At 45.1% G+C, this 18,613-nt stretch overlaps 1 protein-coding gene across 8 annotated transcripts in view; it reads left to right on the top strand.

Moving 5' to 3' along the window:
• The window catches only part of Smyd4 (SET and MYND domain containing 4), a 61,722-nt gene extending 47,333 nt beyond the window's left edge, over window positions 1-14,389 (top strand). Inside the window, exons 6-12 of one of the 8 annotated variants that reach the window (XR_007589581.1) lie at window positions 7,772-7,954; window positions 8,183-8,346; window positions 10,825-10,957; window positions 11,765-11,884; window positions 12,028-12,151; window positions 12,954-13,031; window positions 13,383-13,518. Coding sequence is in view for 5 of the 8 variants with exons in the window: in XM_050128811.1 (XP_049984768.1) it covers window positions 7,772-7,954; window positions 8,183-8,346; window positions 10,825-10,957; window positions 11,765-11,884; window positions 12,028-12,151; window positions 13,383-13,533 (875 nt within the window). In the remaining 3 variants the exon portion in view is untranslated. Of the gene's footprint in view, window positions 1-7,771; window positions 7,955-8,182; window positions 8,347-10,824; window positions 10,958-11,764; window positions 11,885-12,027; window positions 12,164-12,953; window positions 13,032-13,382 lie in introns of those variants that run through there. The other 7 variants (XR_007589582.1, XM_050128811.1, XM_050128813.1 and 4 more) reach the window with 7 other exon arrangements.
• The last annotated feature ends 4,224 nt before the right edge of the window (window positions 14,390-18,613 follow it).

The raw sequence follows: 18,613 nt of genomic DNA, 5'->3' as shown, positions 1-18,613 counted from the left end.
GAAGAAGAAGAAGAAGAAGAAGAAGAAGAAGAAGAAGAAGAAGAAGAAGAAGAAGAAGAAGAAGGCACAGTAAGTAATCAAGAACATAATGGAAAGATCAAAAACACTGATGACAACTTATGCTGGAGAGGTTGTGGGGTAGAGGGAACACTCTTGAATTGCTGGTGGAAATGCAAGCTAGTACAGCCCCTTGGATGTCAATGTGGTGATTTCTCAGAAAATTAGGAAACAACCTACCTCAAGACCCAGTAATACCACTTTTGGGTATATATCCAAAGGATGCTCAATTGTGCCACAAGGACAGCTATGTTCATAGCAGCATTGTTTGTCATAGCCAGAACCTGGAAACAACCTAAATGCCCCTCAACTGAAGAATGGATAAGGAAAATGAGGTATATTTACACAATAGAGTACCACCCAGCAGAAAAAAATAACATCTTGAATTTTGCAGGAAAATGGATGGAGCTAGAAAACATTATTTTGAGTGAGGTAACCCAGACACAGAAAGACAATTATCACATGTACTCACTCATAGGTAGTTTTTAAACATAAAGCAAAGAAAGCCAGCCTACAAACCACAGTCCCAGAGAACTTAGACAACAATGAAGACACTAAGAGAGACATACATAGATCTAATCTACATGGAAAGTAGAAAAAGACAAGATCTCCTGAGTAAATTGGGAGCATGGGGACCTTGGGGTAGACCTGAAGGGGGAGGGGAGAGGCAGGGAGGGGAGCAGGGAAAAATGTAGAGCTCAATAAAAATCAATAAAAAAAGAACAAAATGGAGGAGCCATCGAGATGGCTCAACCAGTAGAAGCGCTTGCCACACAAGCCTGATGACTGAGTTTGAGTCCTAGAATCCACATGGTGGAACGGAGGAGAAAACCACAACTCCATATGTGTACCAACACACACTAATAATAATAATAATTTTTTAAGGGAATGGTTCTTTTAAAAATAAATTAAAACCAATCCAGAACAGTTGTGCTTCTCTATAGTCAGTACTGGGAAGGCTGGAAGAGGAGCACAGATTCAAGCAAGGGGCAAAAGCAGACTGGAGTTAGAATGCTTGAGTGTGATGGCTCACACCTTTGATCCTAGCACTCAAGAGGCAGGAAGCAGAATAACCACAGGTTTGAGGCCAGCTTAGTCTGTCGGCAGCAAATCCCAGGTCAGTCGGGGCTATATGGCAGGACCTTTCGAAAAGAAACAATAGCCAGCAAGTACCGGACCAATGAGGACTACGGTGTGAGACCTGTCTCAAGCAAAGCAAAACAAATATATATGGAGCTTGTGGGAGTCAAAAGTTAAATATGCTGGGCTTGGTGGTGCATACCAGCACTTGTGAGGTAGAGACAGGAGAAAGTCCATCTTCTTGGGCTATATAAATGAGTTTGAAGTCAGCCTTAGATATAGGAGACCTTGTCTCCAAAAAAATTGTTTAATTATATTTTTTAAATGAGGAGTCTCTAGGAACTGGACAGATGGTTCGGTTGGTAAGATGCTTCCTGCATAAGCCTGAGGACCTGCGTTCAGATCCCCAGCACCCATGTAAAGCCAGGCATTGGTGATATGTGTCTGTACTTCCAGGGGTGGAAAAGCAGGCAGATGTCTGGAGCTCACTGACTAGTGAGCCTACCCCTTGTCAGTGAACCCTACATTCAGACAAAAATCTGTCTGAAAAAATAAGCCGGGACTGGCAAGGTGGCCCGGGGGGTAAAAGTACTTGCCTGACCACTTGGTCTTATCCCTGGTGCTCATGTGAGGTGACGGACAGGACTGATTGCCATGTGTGTGCCATGGCAAATGTACACTCGAACTCTCATATATGATAATAATAAAAAATGAGAAATTTGAGAGCATTCAGTGAAGGCACCCAACATCAGCCTTCAGACTCCACACACACGCCTGTTCACATGTACTCCATGTCCACACAAATCAATCCACACACCAGAAAGTATAATACATCTTCAGTGGTGGACATGCTGGCAGCACACTGATGACCCCAGTATTTGGGAGAGTGAAGCCGAAGGATTACAAACTCAAGGCCAGTGTAGGATATACAACAAGACCTTGTCCCCCAAAATAAACAAGGCGTGGTAGTGCTCGCCTTTAAACCCAGCCTTTGAGGCAGAGACAAGTGGATCTCTGTGAGTTTGAGACCAGCCTGGTCTACTTAGTGAATTACAAAATATCCAAGGCTATCCAGTAAGACCCTGTCTCAAAGAAAAATAATTTAACAAAAATGAAGAGCTTCTGGATAACTGAACACGTGGCGTCTCTGGGTAGTGGGTACCCAGAGAGAGCCGACGTGTGGATCTCCTTCCCCCATTATATCTTCCCTTTATTTATGACTTTTGTTACATGCTCTTTGTAGAAACCAGTAAACATGGTTAGCAGAGTCTGTGATGAATTGCTAAGAAAATACCATAGGCTTTGCTCTCTTCAGTGACAGCACATTGGAGGGCCACCCCCACAGTTAGAAATCAGAAAGCAGGCTCACTAGGGCCCCGCTTATCACAGCCCCCAGGAACCAAGCTGACTATTGCATGATTGATGCAGACCCTGGAAGAGGAATACAGTGAGCATGATGTCTGCCAAAAACAAAACAAAGCCAATTTAAATATTAAAAAAGAAAAGAAAAAACAAGGAAAGATGTACAACATTTACTTCTAAGTGGAAAAAGAAGTGTAGTATTCAGAGTATGATCATACTCTGTGAAATAAAAATGCATATCTGTTAATGGCCAGTGAGATGGCTCATCTGGTAAAGGAGCAAGCTCCTGACGAGCCTGACGACCTGAGCTTGATCCCAAGGTTCCCCATGATAGAAGGAAGAACCGACTCCCCAAAGCTGTTCTTTGACCTCCACACCTGGGCCATCACACTTACACACATAGATAATGAAACAGGTAAGTGCAATAAGAAAAAAAATAATTAAATGTATGCCCAATTTGTTACTTGAGGGCTCAGGCCCTCATGCTTATGTAGCAAATAGTTCCCCAACTAAGCCATCTCCTCAGGCCCTAGAAGCTGCTTTTTTTTTTTTAATATTTAACTTAAGGGAGCTGTAGAGATGGCTCAGTGGTTAGGAACACTGGTTGCTCTTTCAAAGGACCTGGATTCAATTCCCAGCAACCACATGGCAGCTCACAACCGTCTATAACTCCATTTCCAGGGGATCTGATACCTTCTGGCCTTAAGGGCATTGCATGCATACATGCAAGCAAAACATCTCTAGACATAAAATAATAGTATTTAACTGGAAATAAATTTTTGAGGCAGAGTCCCTCATAGCCCAGGCTGGCCTGAAACTCATTTGCATAGCTGAGGGAGACCTTGAGCCTGCACTTCCCAAGTGCTGGGATGCACTACCGTGCCTAGCAGAATTTAACCTGTGTCTATCATGCATTCTGTATATTTTTGTTTTGTTCTGAGTGTATACACTGTCAGAGATCAAACACAGGGCCTTGTGCTTGCCTAGCAACTGAGCTACACCCACAGCCTCTTGATGAAACCTTTATAAATGCACACAAGAAAGCACATTGTCATGATAAAAACACCTCCAGTCTATACAAGTAAAACTGAGATGCCACCTTGCCTGTAAGATTGGCAGTCATTTTGTTGATGTCCTGATTAGTTTTTGTTAACTCTGTGCAAACCAAGATATATCTTGGAAGAAGGAATCTTAATTGAGAAAATGCCTCCAGAAGATTGGCCTATAGGCAAGTCTGATTAGTGATTGATGTAGGAGGGCACAGACCACTGTGGGTGGTCCACTCTCGGGCAGGTGATCTGCAGTATATATAAAACCAGGCTGAGCAAACCAGGAAGCAGCATTCCTTTATGGCTCCCACTTCAGTTCCTGACTCCAGGTTCCTGCCTTGAGTTCCTGCTCTGACTTCCCCTAGTGAAGGCATGTCACCTGAGAGTTGGAGGAAGAAATAAACCCTTCCCTCCCCAGGTAATTTTTGGTCATGGTATTTTATCTCAGCAATAGAAGCCCTAAGAGAGTTGGTTTGTGATATGGGATGTACTTCTGTATATGTGTTGCTTTCATTGGTTCATGAATAAAGGTATTTTAGCCAATGGCTTAGCAGAGTAAAACCAGCAAGAAATCCGAACAGAGATACAGAGAGAAAGAAAGTGGAGTCAGGGAGACGCCATGTGGCTTCTGAAGGAAAGAGACACCAGAACCTTACCAGTAGGTAACAGCCTCATGGTGATACATAAATTAATAGAAATGGGTTAATTTAAGATGTAAGAGCTAGCTAGGAATATGCCTAAGCTATTGGCCAAACGATGTTGTAATTAATATAGTTTCTGAGTGATTATTCAGGTCTGGATGGCCGGGAAATGAACAAGCAGTCTCCATTTACAGGTTTGCTTTTTAATTACATTTTTAATGCATTTTAGAGCAGGGCATTTTTAATAGCCATGGTATATTATGTGAGAAGAAATAACTTACAAATCATCATATGCCATCATCACAAATTATGTTAAAAATTCCATACAGCAGGTATGATGCCCCATGCCTACAATCTCAGCACTTATGAGCCTAAGCAGGGGAATGGTGAGCTCAAGGCCAGCTTGGGCTATCTAGCAAGATTCTGTCCAAATTATAATAATAGTAATAATTCCATACATAGAACTAGAAGGGCCACTCACTGCAAAGACAATACATCAAAACATTGTACTTGCCTAATTGGGTTTTGGATGGCAGTCCTTGTCTCTGTATTTTCAGTTTCTAATTTTTACCTAACTACCATGTATTCTTTTTGTAGTTTTAATTAGTTTTCTTATAATAGAAACGATGTAAGTGCTAAGAATATTTCCATAGGAGCATTTTTAAGGCACTCGATACACACTGCAAATTTGCTTCCAGGTGAGTCGTACCAGTTACCAGCCACCAGCAGTGCTCGCTTTCATTTTCTTACTGTCTCATTCTGTTTCAGTCTGCTCATAGTTCTAATCTCGTTATATCCCTTCTTATTGTTTCTTTGGGGTTCCAACACCTCCCAGTTTAGTGTTCTCATTGAATTTCATTAGCAGCTGTTTCATTAGTGGCACAGAAGAAGGATTAAAGTGTTACCTAGGATAGACTTTGATAAAAACCTATAAAAATGTATGTTATTATCTTCGCATAAATTCTTTTTAATCAAAGTTCCTCAAAAACCTCTCTCCCATCTCAAAGGACAGGTCTGGCCACTGATGATATTCTTGGTATGGGGGTGTTTCTATCCCCATGAGAAGGGCACATCTGTGTTGCATCTGGAACCGCGTCTTCACAAGCCTTGATGAGGATTTGTGTGGTCTTGAATCAGCTAACTGCCCTTTGGTTTACTTCGGTTTGACCTGATCACCTCCACACGCTTCTCATTTGCAGACTATTTGTCAGGGTAGCTGTGTCCTAGAAGTACGAATGAGTCTTGCTGTTGTTTTTCTTTTACTTAAATCCTATTTGAAACGTACCAGAGACACTTTGAAATCCAAGGTACACTTGTGCTAAAGAATCACTCACACTTATTTTTATATCCAAAATGTCACCCATTAAATTTGGTTGACAACGTGCGTAGATACTCTCTCTTCCTATTATCTCCACTAATAGATGACTAATGCAAAAGATTGAGTAATTTTTCAAAATCAATACTCAATTTTTTAGAAATAATTAGAGAGACATTCAACTCTGACACCGGTACCCCACTCAGTTCCTGAGCCTGCTTCTGCGGGAGGACACCCTATAAATAACTCAACGATGCTGACATTACTCACTGTGTTGCAATCACTTTTTTCGGAGGAAATTTTAGCAACTGTTCTAATGCAGACTGCCAGTTATCTGTAGTTGAGAATGCAAGTCAACTTTTAATTATGCAGACGCTGATTATTCAGACGACAAATTGTTCGTGCCCTGTTCTGCTCCTTCCTGCTGCCTACCTTCTAGCATTTTCACTGCTCATTAGCACATATTCCAGAAGGTAGGCTTCGGGAGCCAGGATAGGGGCGCAAATCAGCTAAACACTTAGGAAAAGCTCTGATGAAAGATTTTAAATGCAGTTTGTAGAACTGTTGACTAAAATTGAGTCATTTGGATTCCCTGTGAATTGTATTTACATGTCCTATGCTTGTCCCCCATAGCAACAGATAATAGAATTGTCTGCAGAGAAACAACATAATTCTTCTATTTAATTTTCCCCTTGTAAAACATGCTCACATGATGATGGTTCGTGGTGTTTTCTTTGCTCATTACATTTGTATCCAGACTAGTTACTTCTCTGATAAACGACTAGTTGAGATTCCTGGCACGTGTGCAGCGACACCAGTAATCTGACGGTTTCCCAGATTTTTAGGAAACTGCTTCCCTTTAAGTAGCAGTGTTCTTCACATTTCAACCAGTTTGTTGAAAATATGATTTTCCTCCTGCTTAAACTGCTGTGATCTTAATTTAAGCCTTTTAGGTAGCCAACATTACACGTATCATACCTATTCCTGGCATATGTTTGGCTATTACGGAAACCGTGGTAGGTGTGCAGTCCCTCTAGAAGCCTCTGGTTAAGTGAAATGCTCCATGTGTGATGAGACTTGAGTGGGAATGGGGTTTGTTTGCCCTAGGATTGTTGTGTTACTCAGGAGTTTCCTGCCTCCTCTACTCCATCCTTGTCTTTCTTGCCATTCTCAGAAAACCCTGCCATATATTCCCACATCTTAGTTCTCTGCTTCTGAACTTCTCTGGCGTGAGAAACTGCATCATTAAGTCAACTGGCATTTTGTTTGAAGAGCATGTAGGCTGTCAGAGTTTTGATCTTGCATGTCGCCCACGGGCCCTTTTGCTAAAGCCTTGACCACCGTTAACTTGTGGGCGGTAGGGAATAGTGGAAGGAAACCTCCCCGGCGCCTCTTTTGTTACTTGTTTTGGTTGGGTTTTGGTTTTGATTTTGTTTTCTTTGAGCCGGGATCAGTTATATGGCCCAGGCTGATCCTCCCGTCCTAGCTGCTCAAATGCTAGGATTACAAGCGTGCATTGGTCAGTTTACCTTTCCTTTGCTTTTTTAAGTGATTTTGTCATAGCAACAGAAACCCAATGTGAGCATAGCTGTGCACATGAGTATGAAAAACTCACGCAGACCAGCATCACTGCCTAGAGGCCCTTTCTCTTCCTTTCATCTTTGCAGTACTGTGAACTGGTTGAGTGTACCACAAAGAGCTTGTCTGGGACGTAGGTCTGCCTTCAGTAAAACAAGTACAGACGGTTTGCTTACGTGAGACTGCAGAGCAGTCGCCAAAAAGATTAGACAAAGGGCAGGGTGGAGAAGGCGGAGCGAGTATATAAAGTATGCTACACTAACTAGGACAGTTATTCCAATAACCAGCCAGAGCCAGTTAAACAAGAGCAACCGGACTTTAGAAATCATGGGGAGATAATCTCAGGGATACTATGATTCTGCACCCTTTGAACATTATGAAACTCTAGAAAGTGCCATACTGATAATCCCTTTTTGATTCTTTTTAATAAATTCCAATATTGGGTTTTTTGAGTGGCATACAGGCATAACGATTAGGCTCCAGTGGACTTTTCGTGTACTCATTCATTTTGCTTCCTGGGGACCAGAGTTTGCTATGAGTCATGTTCCATCTGATTTATATTGGATCCGGCTGCAGAGCCATGACTCAGATGGGCTTCACGCCCAGCTGCTCAGTTCATCTTCTGAGAATAGATGTAAGGACTGGACAAACGTCCTGATGCATATTTCCTTCTTCTTGTGCGTTGTCAGGGTCTGAAGAAAGCATCGTGACCAACAGCAGGCAGGTCCGCCTTGCCACAGGCATCTTCCCTGTCGTCAGCCTCCTGAACCACTCCTGCAGCCCCAACACGAGTGTGTCCTTCACTGGCACTGTCGCCACCATCCGGGCAGCACAGCACATCAGAAAAGGACAAGAGATTGTGCACTGCTATGGTGAGCCAGCCTTCCTTTCCACCGCCCTGCCCTGCCCCACCTGAAAAGGATAGGTGGACAGGAGTTAGCAGGCTTAGGGCTGGTGCCTCCACTCCCCAATGTGGTGGTCTGAGCCAGAGCCCCAGCCCAGCTTCCTCACTCCCGTCATATGAGGAATATCCCAGCCCTCTGTTGAGTAGACTTTGACTCTCTGGGTGTGAGTGGTAACTGTGGGTGATTTCTCTCCAGGGCCACATCAGAGCCGCATGGGTGTTGCTGAGAGGCAGCAGAAGCTGAGGTCACAGTACTTCTTTGACTGTAGCTGTCCAGCCTGTCACACTGAGACACTCAGAGCAGCTGTAGAGCCCAGATGGGAAGCCTTCTGCTGCAACGCATGCAGCGCACTCATGCAGGTAAACCTCTGCTGTTCCCAGAGATCAGCGCTCCAGCCCAAAGGAGTCACGAGGGCAAACCACCGGGGGTTTCTAGAGAGCACTGGTATCACTTCATTTTAGGAAGTCCAAACATGCTGCCCGACCCGGCGAACACAGAGGGTCAGGCTGGACTTAGTAACACTTTCCTTACAAATGACACAAAGGCTTAACTTTGACCCTGGGGGAAAAAAAAAACTAGAAATTTACTTGCTCAAATAAATCATTAAAGTTCTGTGTCAGACCTGGTACTTGGCTCATGCCTGTAACCCCAGCACCCAGAAGACTGAGGCAGAAGAATCTCAAGCTGAGGCCAATCTCAAGTGAGACCCCATCTAATAAAATAACATTCCAGAGCACTGTTTCCGGTACAGCTTAATCTACGGGCTCAGGTAACATTGCCAACACCCAGATTTTCTGTCTTCCTAACCCTGTTCCCTCTGCTGGCCTCATTAGACATACTCCTCTCCCATGGTGACAAGATGGTTGCCATCACCTCAGCCTCCTTGTCCACCCAGCCCAATAGGATGAAAACATGTCCCAGTCCAAAGTCAGTCTGAGCAGAAGTCTTATTGTGTGTTATCAATGCAGAAACTGTGGGAAAAATCAGACCCAGATAGTTTTCCTTCAGCCGTTCGACCCAGAGGAAGGAACCACATCTGAACCCCTCAGCCAACGGCATTGACCTTGGGAGAATAGGGCAGATGGTTAGAGAAAATGGGTGGCTAGTGCCAGATAATGGCATAGACATTGGAGTGTTCAACATTTATGCCCAGATAAAAATTTTCTCTACTTTCAGAGGATGGCCTTCTTGTTAGGAATACTGTAAGTGGAATTAGTTGTATTGAGAAGCTACAATTGTAAACCCAAGGGTTAAATATGAAGCCTTACCTAGCACTTTTTAAAAAAGATTTATTTATTGTGTATACAGCATTCAGCCTGCATACAAAGGGTACTAGGGCTATACACACCAGAAGGGAGCACCAGATCTCATCATAGACAGCTGTGAGCCACCATGTGGTTGTTGGGAATTGAACTTAGGACCTCTGGAAGAGCAGCCAGTGCTCTCAACCTCTGAGTCATCTCTCCAGCCCACACTTTTTCTTTTGTTTGTTTTTTAGGCAGAATCTCATGGTGTAGCCTTGGCTGGCCTAGAATTCATAGAGATCCATCTGCCTCCCAAGTACTGGGATTAAAGCTGTGCACCACCATGCTGGGCCCTAGCACCCTTTGGATTAGCGCTCTCCCTCACTCTTGCTCTTTTGAGACTGGGTTTCATTGTGTATCCCCAATGTCTTGGGGTTACTATTGATGTAGAGAGACACCATGACCTTGGCAGCTCTTAGAAAACATTTAAATGGGATGACTTGCTTAGTTTTCAGAGGTCATCGTGGTGGGGAGCGTGGTGGCCTGCAGGCAGCTGTGCTAGAGCTTAGAGCCCTACAACTTGAGCTCAGAGGCAACAGGAAGTTGACTGTCACACTAAGTAAAGTTTAAGAAAAGAGACTTCAAAGCCTGCCCCCGGTGACACACTTCCTCCAACAAAGTCAGAGCTCCTAACCACTTCCTTTGGGGGCCATTTTCTTTCAAACCACCACACCCAACTAGTCTAGAATTCACTTCAAAGCCCAGGAAGACCTCAAACTTGAGATCCACCTGCTCCAACTTCCCAAGTACTGAGATTTTTACAGGCCTGCAGAACTGTACCTGACTTTCTTCCTCAGTAAATGATTGGTTGAGGACTTGAACCCAATAGATTCTTTCTAAACATTATTTATTTATTTTTATTTTATGTGCATTGGTGTTTTACCTGCATGTATGTCTCTGTGAAGGTGTCAGATTCCCTGGAAATAGAGTTACAGACATTTGTTAGCTGCCGTGTGGGTGTTGAGAATTTAACCCAGCTCCTCTGGAAGAACAGCCAGTGCCCTTAGCTGCTGAGCCATCTCTCCAGCCCTTCCAATAAATGTTTCTATCCTTTGAGCCATATCTCTCTTCTTTCTGTTGTTTCTTCCTCTCCTCCTTCCCCTTGCAATGGTGGTCTAGAACTCATGACATAGTCCTGGCTGGCCTCAAACTTGTCATCTTCTATCTCTAGTCCCAAGTGACACTATTACAGCAATGTGTCACCATGTCCAGCCTTCTATATTGGTTTTCTTATGGCTTTTTTAAACACCCAATATACATATGTCCATCATCTAAAGGCCTTTTCCCAAAAAGAGAAGAGAGGCTGCCGAGGTGGATCGTTTCTGTCCAAAAATTAAACCTCGGAGTGGGATCAGCTCCTGCTTTCACTAGAATTGCTGCTGGACCAAATTCACTCAGGCCTTGTTGGCAATGTGTTATTGCAGGAGTGTCTTTTCCCCATCAGGTCAGAGACCCTGTCGCTCAAGTCCATGCGACTTGCAGTGCTGATAACTGTCCTGACTTAGGAATAACGATAGAACTGGGCTTCCACAGGGAAACGATGTGCTGAGCTGCAGCAACGAATCTTGCAGAGAATCCGTCAGCAGGGCCCACCTGGCCTCCCGCCTCCAGGACCTTCAGCAGCAGGTGTGCGAGGCCCAGAAGCTTCTCAGAAATGGGAAACTAGGTGAGACTGGCTCCTGCTGGCTCTCCAGCCCCGCCCCTTTGGTTTATTCTGCTATCACCTTGCTCTCAGTAGTCCTCAGTAAATGATTGAGGACTAGAATTTCATTATCCCGGCACCAGCCACAAGGTGGCTATATAGGCCAGTGAGACCAAACCCTACAGCTGTCTGGTGTCCTTGAAAGGTACTGGGTGGTTTAAACTGTGTCTTCTGTGTCTGATAGTTCTAGTAGCTCGAGCACCAGCAAGACTTTCCAACTTCCATGAGCTTTGTGTGTCTCCAGAAGTCCCCTGTCATTTATCCTAACTCTGAGCCTGATGACTGACCGCTTGGGAAGTTTGTTCTGCCCTCAGAAGCAGTGGATCCTGCTCTGGGCTGGTGCCATGGCTCAGGGACAGAGCTTACATCGCTAGCCTCAGCACTGAGAGAGGGAGCAAAGAAAGAAAGGGATTTGTGAAACTTGCTATTAGACTCTGACGTGGTAGGACTCTGTTTCACCTGTTTGAACCTACATTGTGAAGCTGACCTTTAGCCTAGAGTCAAGGGAAGTAAGCACTACAGGTGGGCTGTGGAGTTGGCTGTACTGGAAACCGGGTGTTAGGAGCCCAGGGTAAATGGGGGGGAGGGGCTCATCTAGCACCTTTTTCTACTGAAAAAGAAAACATAAGAGACAACAGCTCTCCAGGAATGCTGGATTTTTGACTGAGGGAAACAGGGGGCATTTCCATACTGGCCCAGCCAATAGAGAATTGCAACCCGGGCTCTCGTGTCTGGGTCTGTCTGTTGTGAGGTGCCTTTCCTTTGACTCAGTAGAGCAAGCTGTCCAGCAGTTGTTGGGGTGCCGGGAGGCTGCCGAGAGCTTCTTGTCCGCAGAGCACACCGTGGTGGGGGAAATTGAAGATGGGCTGGCGCAGGCACATGCTGCCTTAGGTATGCTGTGGTCTTCCTTCCCTGCCTGGTGTTCAGCTGTGGCCCTTGCCTTGTCTGTTTGGCTCTCCCTTCCTTTCTGCTTCCCTCACCCTGAGAGCCTTGGGTGGATGGCGGTTCTTTCTGGAATGAGACTGTTCTCCCAGGAGACTGGCGGAAGTCTGCTGCCCACATACAGAAGAGTGTTCGTGTGGTTGAAGCTCGCCATGGGCCATCCAGTGTTGAAATCGGCCACGAACTCTTCAAGCTGGCCCAAGTCCTGTTCAACGGGTAGGTCTTTCCTCTTCCTAGCCCTTAGCCAGGGCACATACTGTTCTGTGTTTTACTAGGCACTTCTGTGGATGACTTCTGCGGTGCTTTTAAGCATGTTGAAACCCTTCTATTTCCTCTTTAGGACAAATCTTTGCCCTCTGCTTCACTGACAGACTTTAAGCTTTGAATTTCCTCCTGAGAGCTGTGGAGAAAGCTCTCAGGTCTGAACTGAGTTTCCCAGGGAGGGCTTCCAGGCAGCCCCACCCGCCCTCCAGCATTCCTCTGGGCCCACTCACACCTCCCTTGGCTGCTCCTTCCCAGCACTCTCAGCTCCAGGGCTCTGCCTTTCCCCTGCTTTGCATCCTCTTCCTTTTAAAGCAGTTGTTTTGAAGCAGAAGGAACTCTGCCTGCGGATGCCCTGGCCAGTGTCTGGAGACAGCTGTGATCCTTGAGAACTGAAGGAGGGCACTGCCAGTGTCCGGTGGGTAGAGGCTGACCCTGCACGAGCAGCCTCCTCGGTGCAGCCCCCAAACAGTTACCTCAGGGTTGAGAAGCCCTGCTTTAAAGTTAAAAAAGGAAGCCAAGGGAATGTTGGTAGCACACTTGCCTAGCATACACAGGCCCTGGGTGCCATTCTCGCACCCACACGCACGAGTGCTCACACACACACAAAAACACACACACAAAAGACAAGAGCAGAGCTGATGAGCTGGTCCTTCACCCAATTTTGCCCCTGAGATCCCCTGAAGTGAAGTATGTCCCCAGTTGTGTTTCTGTGTGGCCAGCCTACCTCCAGCCTTGATTAAATTCATTGCTAAAGGAATGGGTCTGAAGCTCAGACCTGATACCGACATGGAAACAGCATGTGTGCTCAGAAGGAACAACATGAAGTCATCAGGTGAGACATGGGCACCCTAAAATGAACACATCTCTCTCACCTCTGTATAAAGCTTCCATAAATGTTGATTAAGGTTTTTAAATGTGCCCATTTTTCTCAGGATCCTGGAGCCTGTCTCTCTCTCTCTCACACACACACAAACACACACACACACACTTTTCTTAAACTCTGCTTTTCAATGTGCTTGTGAAAGTTTCTTTTATATCCTTTTAGATGGTAAGATCCTGGAGGGCATGGTGAACTTTGACCTTTGTTGCCTCCATAAGACCCTGGAGGAGGGAATGAACTTTATCTTTGTCCTCTTTCCAGAAAGGAGACAGTGACCTAACCAGCTTTCCTCCCTTGGTTCAGGTTGGCAGTGCCTGAAGCTCTGAGCACCATATGGAAAGCGGAAAAGATCCTGTTGGTGCACTGTGGCCCTGAGAGCCCTGAGGTCCAGGAGCTCCGGGAGATGAAATCCTGTTTACTGGACTTGTCGATCCCCGTGGGGCCCTCGGTGTAGAGTGTACGTTCTAGTCCGCAGGAAGGGAGCTCCGGCAGATGAGTTAAAGAGGCTGTGTCGGTTTAGAGCTGACATCAGAAAGGACAGGCCCTACCCAGCTGTCCTGCGCTGTGTCTTGATGGCTGCTGCTTGCAGGAACTAACTGCCCTCAGATAGAAATCCCCCATCCCCAGAAAAGACTTACCAGTGCCTGTGGAAGCTAAGGGCTTTAAAAGGCCACAGCTGATCTGCAAGCAGCTGATACTAGCCTAGGGTTTTGGCTTGATTTCATCTCACCAAAGGATGAGAGTCTTTCTCTGAAACATTCCTGTGGTTTCTGGTAGCAATGAAGTGCTGTGTACTACTCCAGTGGGAACTTCAACTCTTAGTCTTGTATTATAATTGAAGAACAATATATAGCAAGAAATCCGTGTGGCTCCTTTATGTCAAGAGACACACGATTACAGTCACAATATCCCGCTTTCTTAAATGTTTCGTTGAAACTGCTGGTGTGTAATTTGTGAATGAAGAAATAAACACGGGACTGTCTCACTGTTGGGCAGTTTCTTCCTGGGGATGGTAACTCTATTTGCTTCCTACCAGTTTTCTAATTCTTTTATTTATTTGTTTGTTTATTTGTTTTAATGCTCATTGGTGTTTTACTTGCGTGTATGTCTGTGTGAGGCTGTCAGAAGCCCTGGAATTGGAGTTACAGACAGGTGTGAGCCACCATGTGGATTCTGGGAAATTACCTGGGCCCTCTGGAAGAACAGCCAGTGCTCTTAACCTCTGAGCCATCTCTCCAGCCCCATAGTTTTTTCATTTTATTCACTGACTTTCATTGAACTTCATGGTAGACTCACTGTCCAGGTACTAATAAAAGTCAGGCTTGAAGGAGTGACTTTATAACACTATGCCTCTTTTCTGTGTCACTCATTAGCGAACCTGGAAGTAGACTACTCGGGTTATTTATCTGAAGACAGGATCTCACTCGGTAAGACAGTTTTGCCTCAAACATCCCCTACCTCAGCCTTCCATGTGCTAGGTTTAAAAATAATGGGTACAAAAAAAAAATGGGTACAAAGAAGAGAATCAAGAATCCACTGAACAAGAAGCTAGGGGTATAGCTCACTGGTAGGGTGTGAGGCTTGTGGTTGCATCCCCAAATGTGCCCCTCCCCCACCCTCACAAGTGCTATGGTTGTAGACATTGCTGCCTATGGTTTCAAGCTGAGACAGAAGGGAAGGACAGCTGCCCCTTCCCTCAAGGATATGTGGTGGTTCGGACCCCCAGCGTCTGATTTTCTGGCTGATCCTTATTACGTTATTACTGCTGACCAGTCTGTTCGGATGAGTTAGTGGGAAAGAACACCAAGTCCAAGCCAGGCCGGTAATGGTGTACGCCTTTAATTCTTGCACTTGGAAGGCAGAGGCAAATAGATCTCTGTGAGTTCGAAGCCAGCCTGGTCTACAGAGCTAGCTACAGGACAGATAGGGCAGAGGAGTCTGTCTCAAAAAAAAAAGGAAGAAAAAGAAGACCAAGTCCATTCACACTGCTTTTGAGGACTTGCCCAGCCTGACCATGCCCAAGAAGTGGCTGTTAGTTGTCATGGCATTACAATCCATAAATAAATAGCCCTGAAGAAGCCTGAGAACAACTTTTCAGGAAGCTGGGTGATGGAAGATAGTTGGAATTCAAACGTTTGTAGAATGAAAAGTGGGCAGAATTTGATTCTTCTGCTGTCTATCAACTTAGTCTGAAAGAGGTGACCTGTAAGAGTTTGGGGTTTTTTTTTGGGGGGGGGGTTCAAGGAAAGAATTTAGTCCTACAGACCACTCTATTGTTATTCCAATCCAAGCACATACTGTATGTTTTGTTCCTAAGAGTCTATACACTTTGTTTTTTTTTGGGGGGGGTGTTTTTTTTTGTTTGTTTTTGTTTTTCGAGACAGGGTTTCTCTGTGGCTTTGGAGCCTGTCCTGGCACTAGCTTTGTAGACCAGGCTGGTCTCGAACTCACAGAGATCTGCCTGCCTCTGCCTCCCGAGTGCTGGAATTAAAGGCATGCACCACCATCGCCCGGCATTACACTTCTCTCAAAGGATGTGTTTAGAGTTTTACTTGTTAGGCCTTATTATATATACACAGAGGCTTTTTTTAAAATGTTTTGTAAAATAAAGAATTATTTCCTGAAGTTATAAAGTATGTCTCTCGGGGCTGGAGAGATGGCTCATTGGTTAAAGGTGTGTACTGCTCTTCTGGGAATCCTGAGTTTGATTGCCAGGCACGTGGCAGCTAGCAGCCATCTGTAATTCCAGCTTCAGGGATCTGTTGCCCTCTTCTGGCCTCTGTGGGAACTGCATGCACATGGTACACAGCTATAAATGCAGGCAAAACACTCATACACATAAAATTAAAAAAAAAAATCTCTTATTGTCTCTTATGACCTTAGGTTGAGAATACCTGTGCTTGCATTAAAATCTAGCATGGCTGACCATGGGAGCAACACACCTATAATCTCAACACTCAGGAGACTGAGACAACATGTCAAGATTTAAATGGCAGTCTGGACTGCAAAAGTCCTTGTCTCAAAATAATGCTGAGTGGTGGTGGTACACACCATTAATCCCAGCACTCAGAGAGGCAGAGCCAGGCAGATCTCTGTGAGTTTGAGGTCAGCCTGGTCTACAGAGCAAGTTCCAGGACAGCCAGGACTGTTACATAGAGAAACCTTGTCTCAGAAAATCAAAATAATAATAATAATAAAAGGGCTGAGTCAGGTATGGTGGTAGACGACTTTAGTCCAGCATTCAAAAGGCAGAGTCAGGTGAATCTCTGAGTTCTAGGCAAGCCTGGCACATTCCAGGACAGCCAGAACTGCATGGAAAAACCCTGTCTCAAAAAACAAAACAAAACTAATAAAAATAAAGAGGCTAAAGAGGTGTTTCAGCAGTTAAGAGCACATGCTCTTCCAGAGCACCTCAGCTCAGGTTCCAGCACCCACACTAGTGGCTCACAGTCACATGGGCACCCGAACTCAATTACACAGACATACACACATTCACACACACATGAAATTAAAAATAAGTCTTTCAAAGTAATAAAAAGAGAAATAAAATGAAACTATGCATTTAAACTTGACATGGTGGCACAGAGTTTTAATCCCAACATTCAGGAAGCAGGCACAGGCAGATCTCTGAGTTCCAGAGTCGCCTAATCTACATGAGTTCTAGACCAGCCAGGGCTGCATAGTGAGGCCCTGCCTATAAATAAATAAGAGGACTGGAGCGGTGGCTCCGCAGTTAAGCATATGCTGGTCTTGCAGGGAACCCAAACTCAATTCCTAACCTCATGGCGAGCTATTCTAATTCCAATTCCTAGTGGCAAGGAACTCAAAACGACCAGTAACCACAGTTCCAAGGAGGTCCAATGCTTCTGACTTCTGCAAACACACTCATATGCACATATCCACACACAGGCATACATATACATGTAACTAAAAATAAATATAAATCCTTTTTTCAAAAATAAAACCACACGAGCCAGGTGGTGGTGGCACACACCTTTAATCCCAGCACTCAGGAGGCAGAGGCTGGTGGATCTCTTGAGTTCAAGGTCAGCCTGGTCTACAGAGTGAGTTCCAGGACAGCCAAGGCTACACAGAGAAAGACTGTCTTGAAAAAAAAAAACAAAATAGTAATTAGTAAATAAATAACTAAAACCATAAAAGGCATCATGGCACACGCCTACAGTCCGGGCACTTGGGAAGTGGAGTTTCAGGAATTCAAGGTCATGTCGAAGATAGGGGCCCTGTTGGTGCCGTGGTGCACATCTTTAAGAATTCAGGATCTTGCCAGGCGGTGGTGGTGCACACACTTTAATCCCAGCACTTGGGAGGCAGAGGCAGGTGGATCTCTATGAGTTCGAGGCCAGCCTGGTCTACAAAAGCTAGTTCCAGGACAGGCTCCAAAGCTACAGAGAAACCCTGTCTCAAAAAAAAAAATTTTTTTTCTGAATTTGAAGCCAGCCTTGTCTACACAGAAAGTTCCAGGCCAGCCAGGAATACATAGTGAGACCCTGACTCAAAAAATAAATGGGCCCTGGGCAGTGGTGGCACATACCTTTAATCCCGGCAGAGGTAGACAGATTGCTGTGAGTTCAAGGCCAGCCTGGTCTACAGAGTGAGTTACAGTACAACCAGGGCTATACAAAGAAAACCTGTCTCAAAAAAACAAATAATAAATAAATAGGCCCAATTGGTAAAAGTTAGCTTGTCCTCTAGGCACAAGAACATAAGGTCAACCCCCCAGAAACCATATGAAGAGAAGCAAGTTGTGGCAACACAAGCTTGCAATCCAACAGCGGTGAGACGGAGACAAATGGATTCCAGGGGCTACTGGTCCGTCACTAGCCTCGTCTACTAGTATGTTCCAGGCTGGTGAGAGACTGTAGTCAAAAACAGGGTAGCACGAAGTAACAAGATATCTCAGCAGGAAAAGACACTTGCCTTCCAAGCTTGACAACTCCAGTTCAGTCCTCAGAAGCCACATGGAGGTGGAAGGAGAAATCAACTCCACAGAACTGTCTCCTGATCGCCACATGTGTGCCGTCACACACACACACACCATGCATGCATACAAATAATCATTTTTAAATGTTTGTGTGGCTATTTTGTCACACTACATGCATACAGTGCCTATAGAGGCCAGAAGAAGGCACCAGGTTCCCTGGGTGGAGTTATACAGGGTTGTGAGCCACCACATAGGTGCTGGGAACCAAACCCTGGGTCCTCTGCAAAAGGTCTTAATCCCTGAGCCATCTCTCCAGACCCTTGATAATATATATTTTCTTAACTTTTAAAGTGGTCACCTTCTAAGAAATGACCCCCAAGACTGACCTCTGGCACCTACTCCATCCTCAAACACCTACATAAACACGGGTAAATATACAAGTAAACCTAATTGGGATTTTTTTTTGTTTTTGTTTTTTTGAGACAGGGTTTCTCTGTGGTTTTGGAGCCTGTCCTGGAACTAGCTCTGTAGACCAGGCTGGTCTCGAACTCAGAGAGATCCGCCTGCCTCTGCCTCCCGAGTGCTGGGATTA

The sequence above is a fragment of the Alexandromys fortis genome, unplaced genomic scaffold (genome assembly GCF_014885135.2).
Source record: "Alexandromys fortis isolate MF-2015 unplaced genomic scaffold, M_Fortis_MF-2015_v1.1 scaffold_80, whole genome shotgun sequence".
In the NCBI taxonomy this organism is placed as follows: Eukaryota; Metazoa; Chordata; class Mammalia; order Rodentia; family Cricetidae; genus Alexandromys; species Alexandromys fortis.
This window is presented reverse-complemented; position numbering and strand designations above follow the sequence as displayed.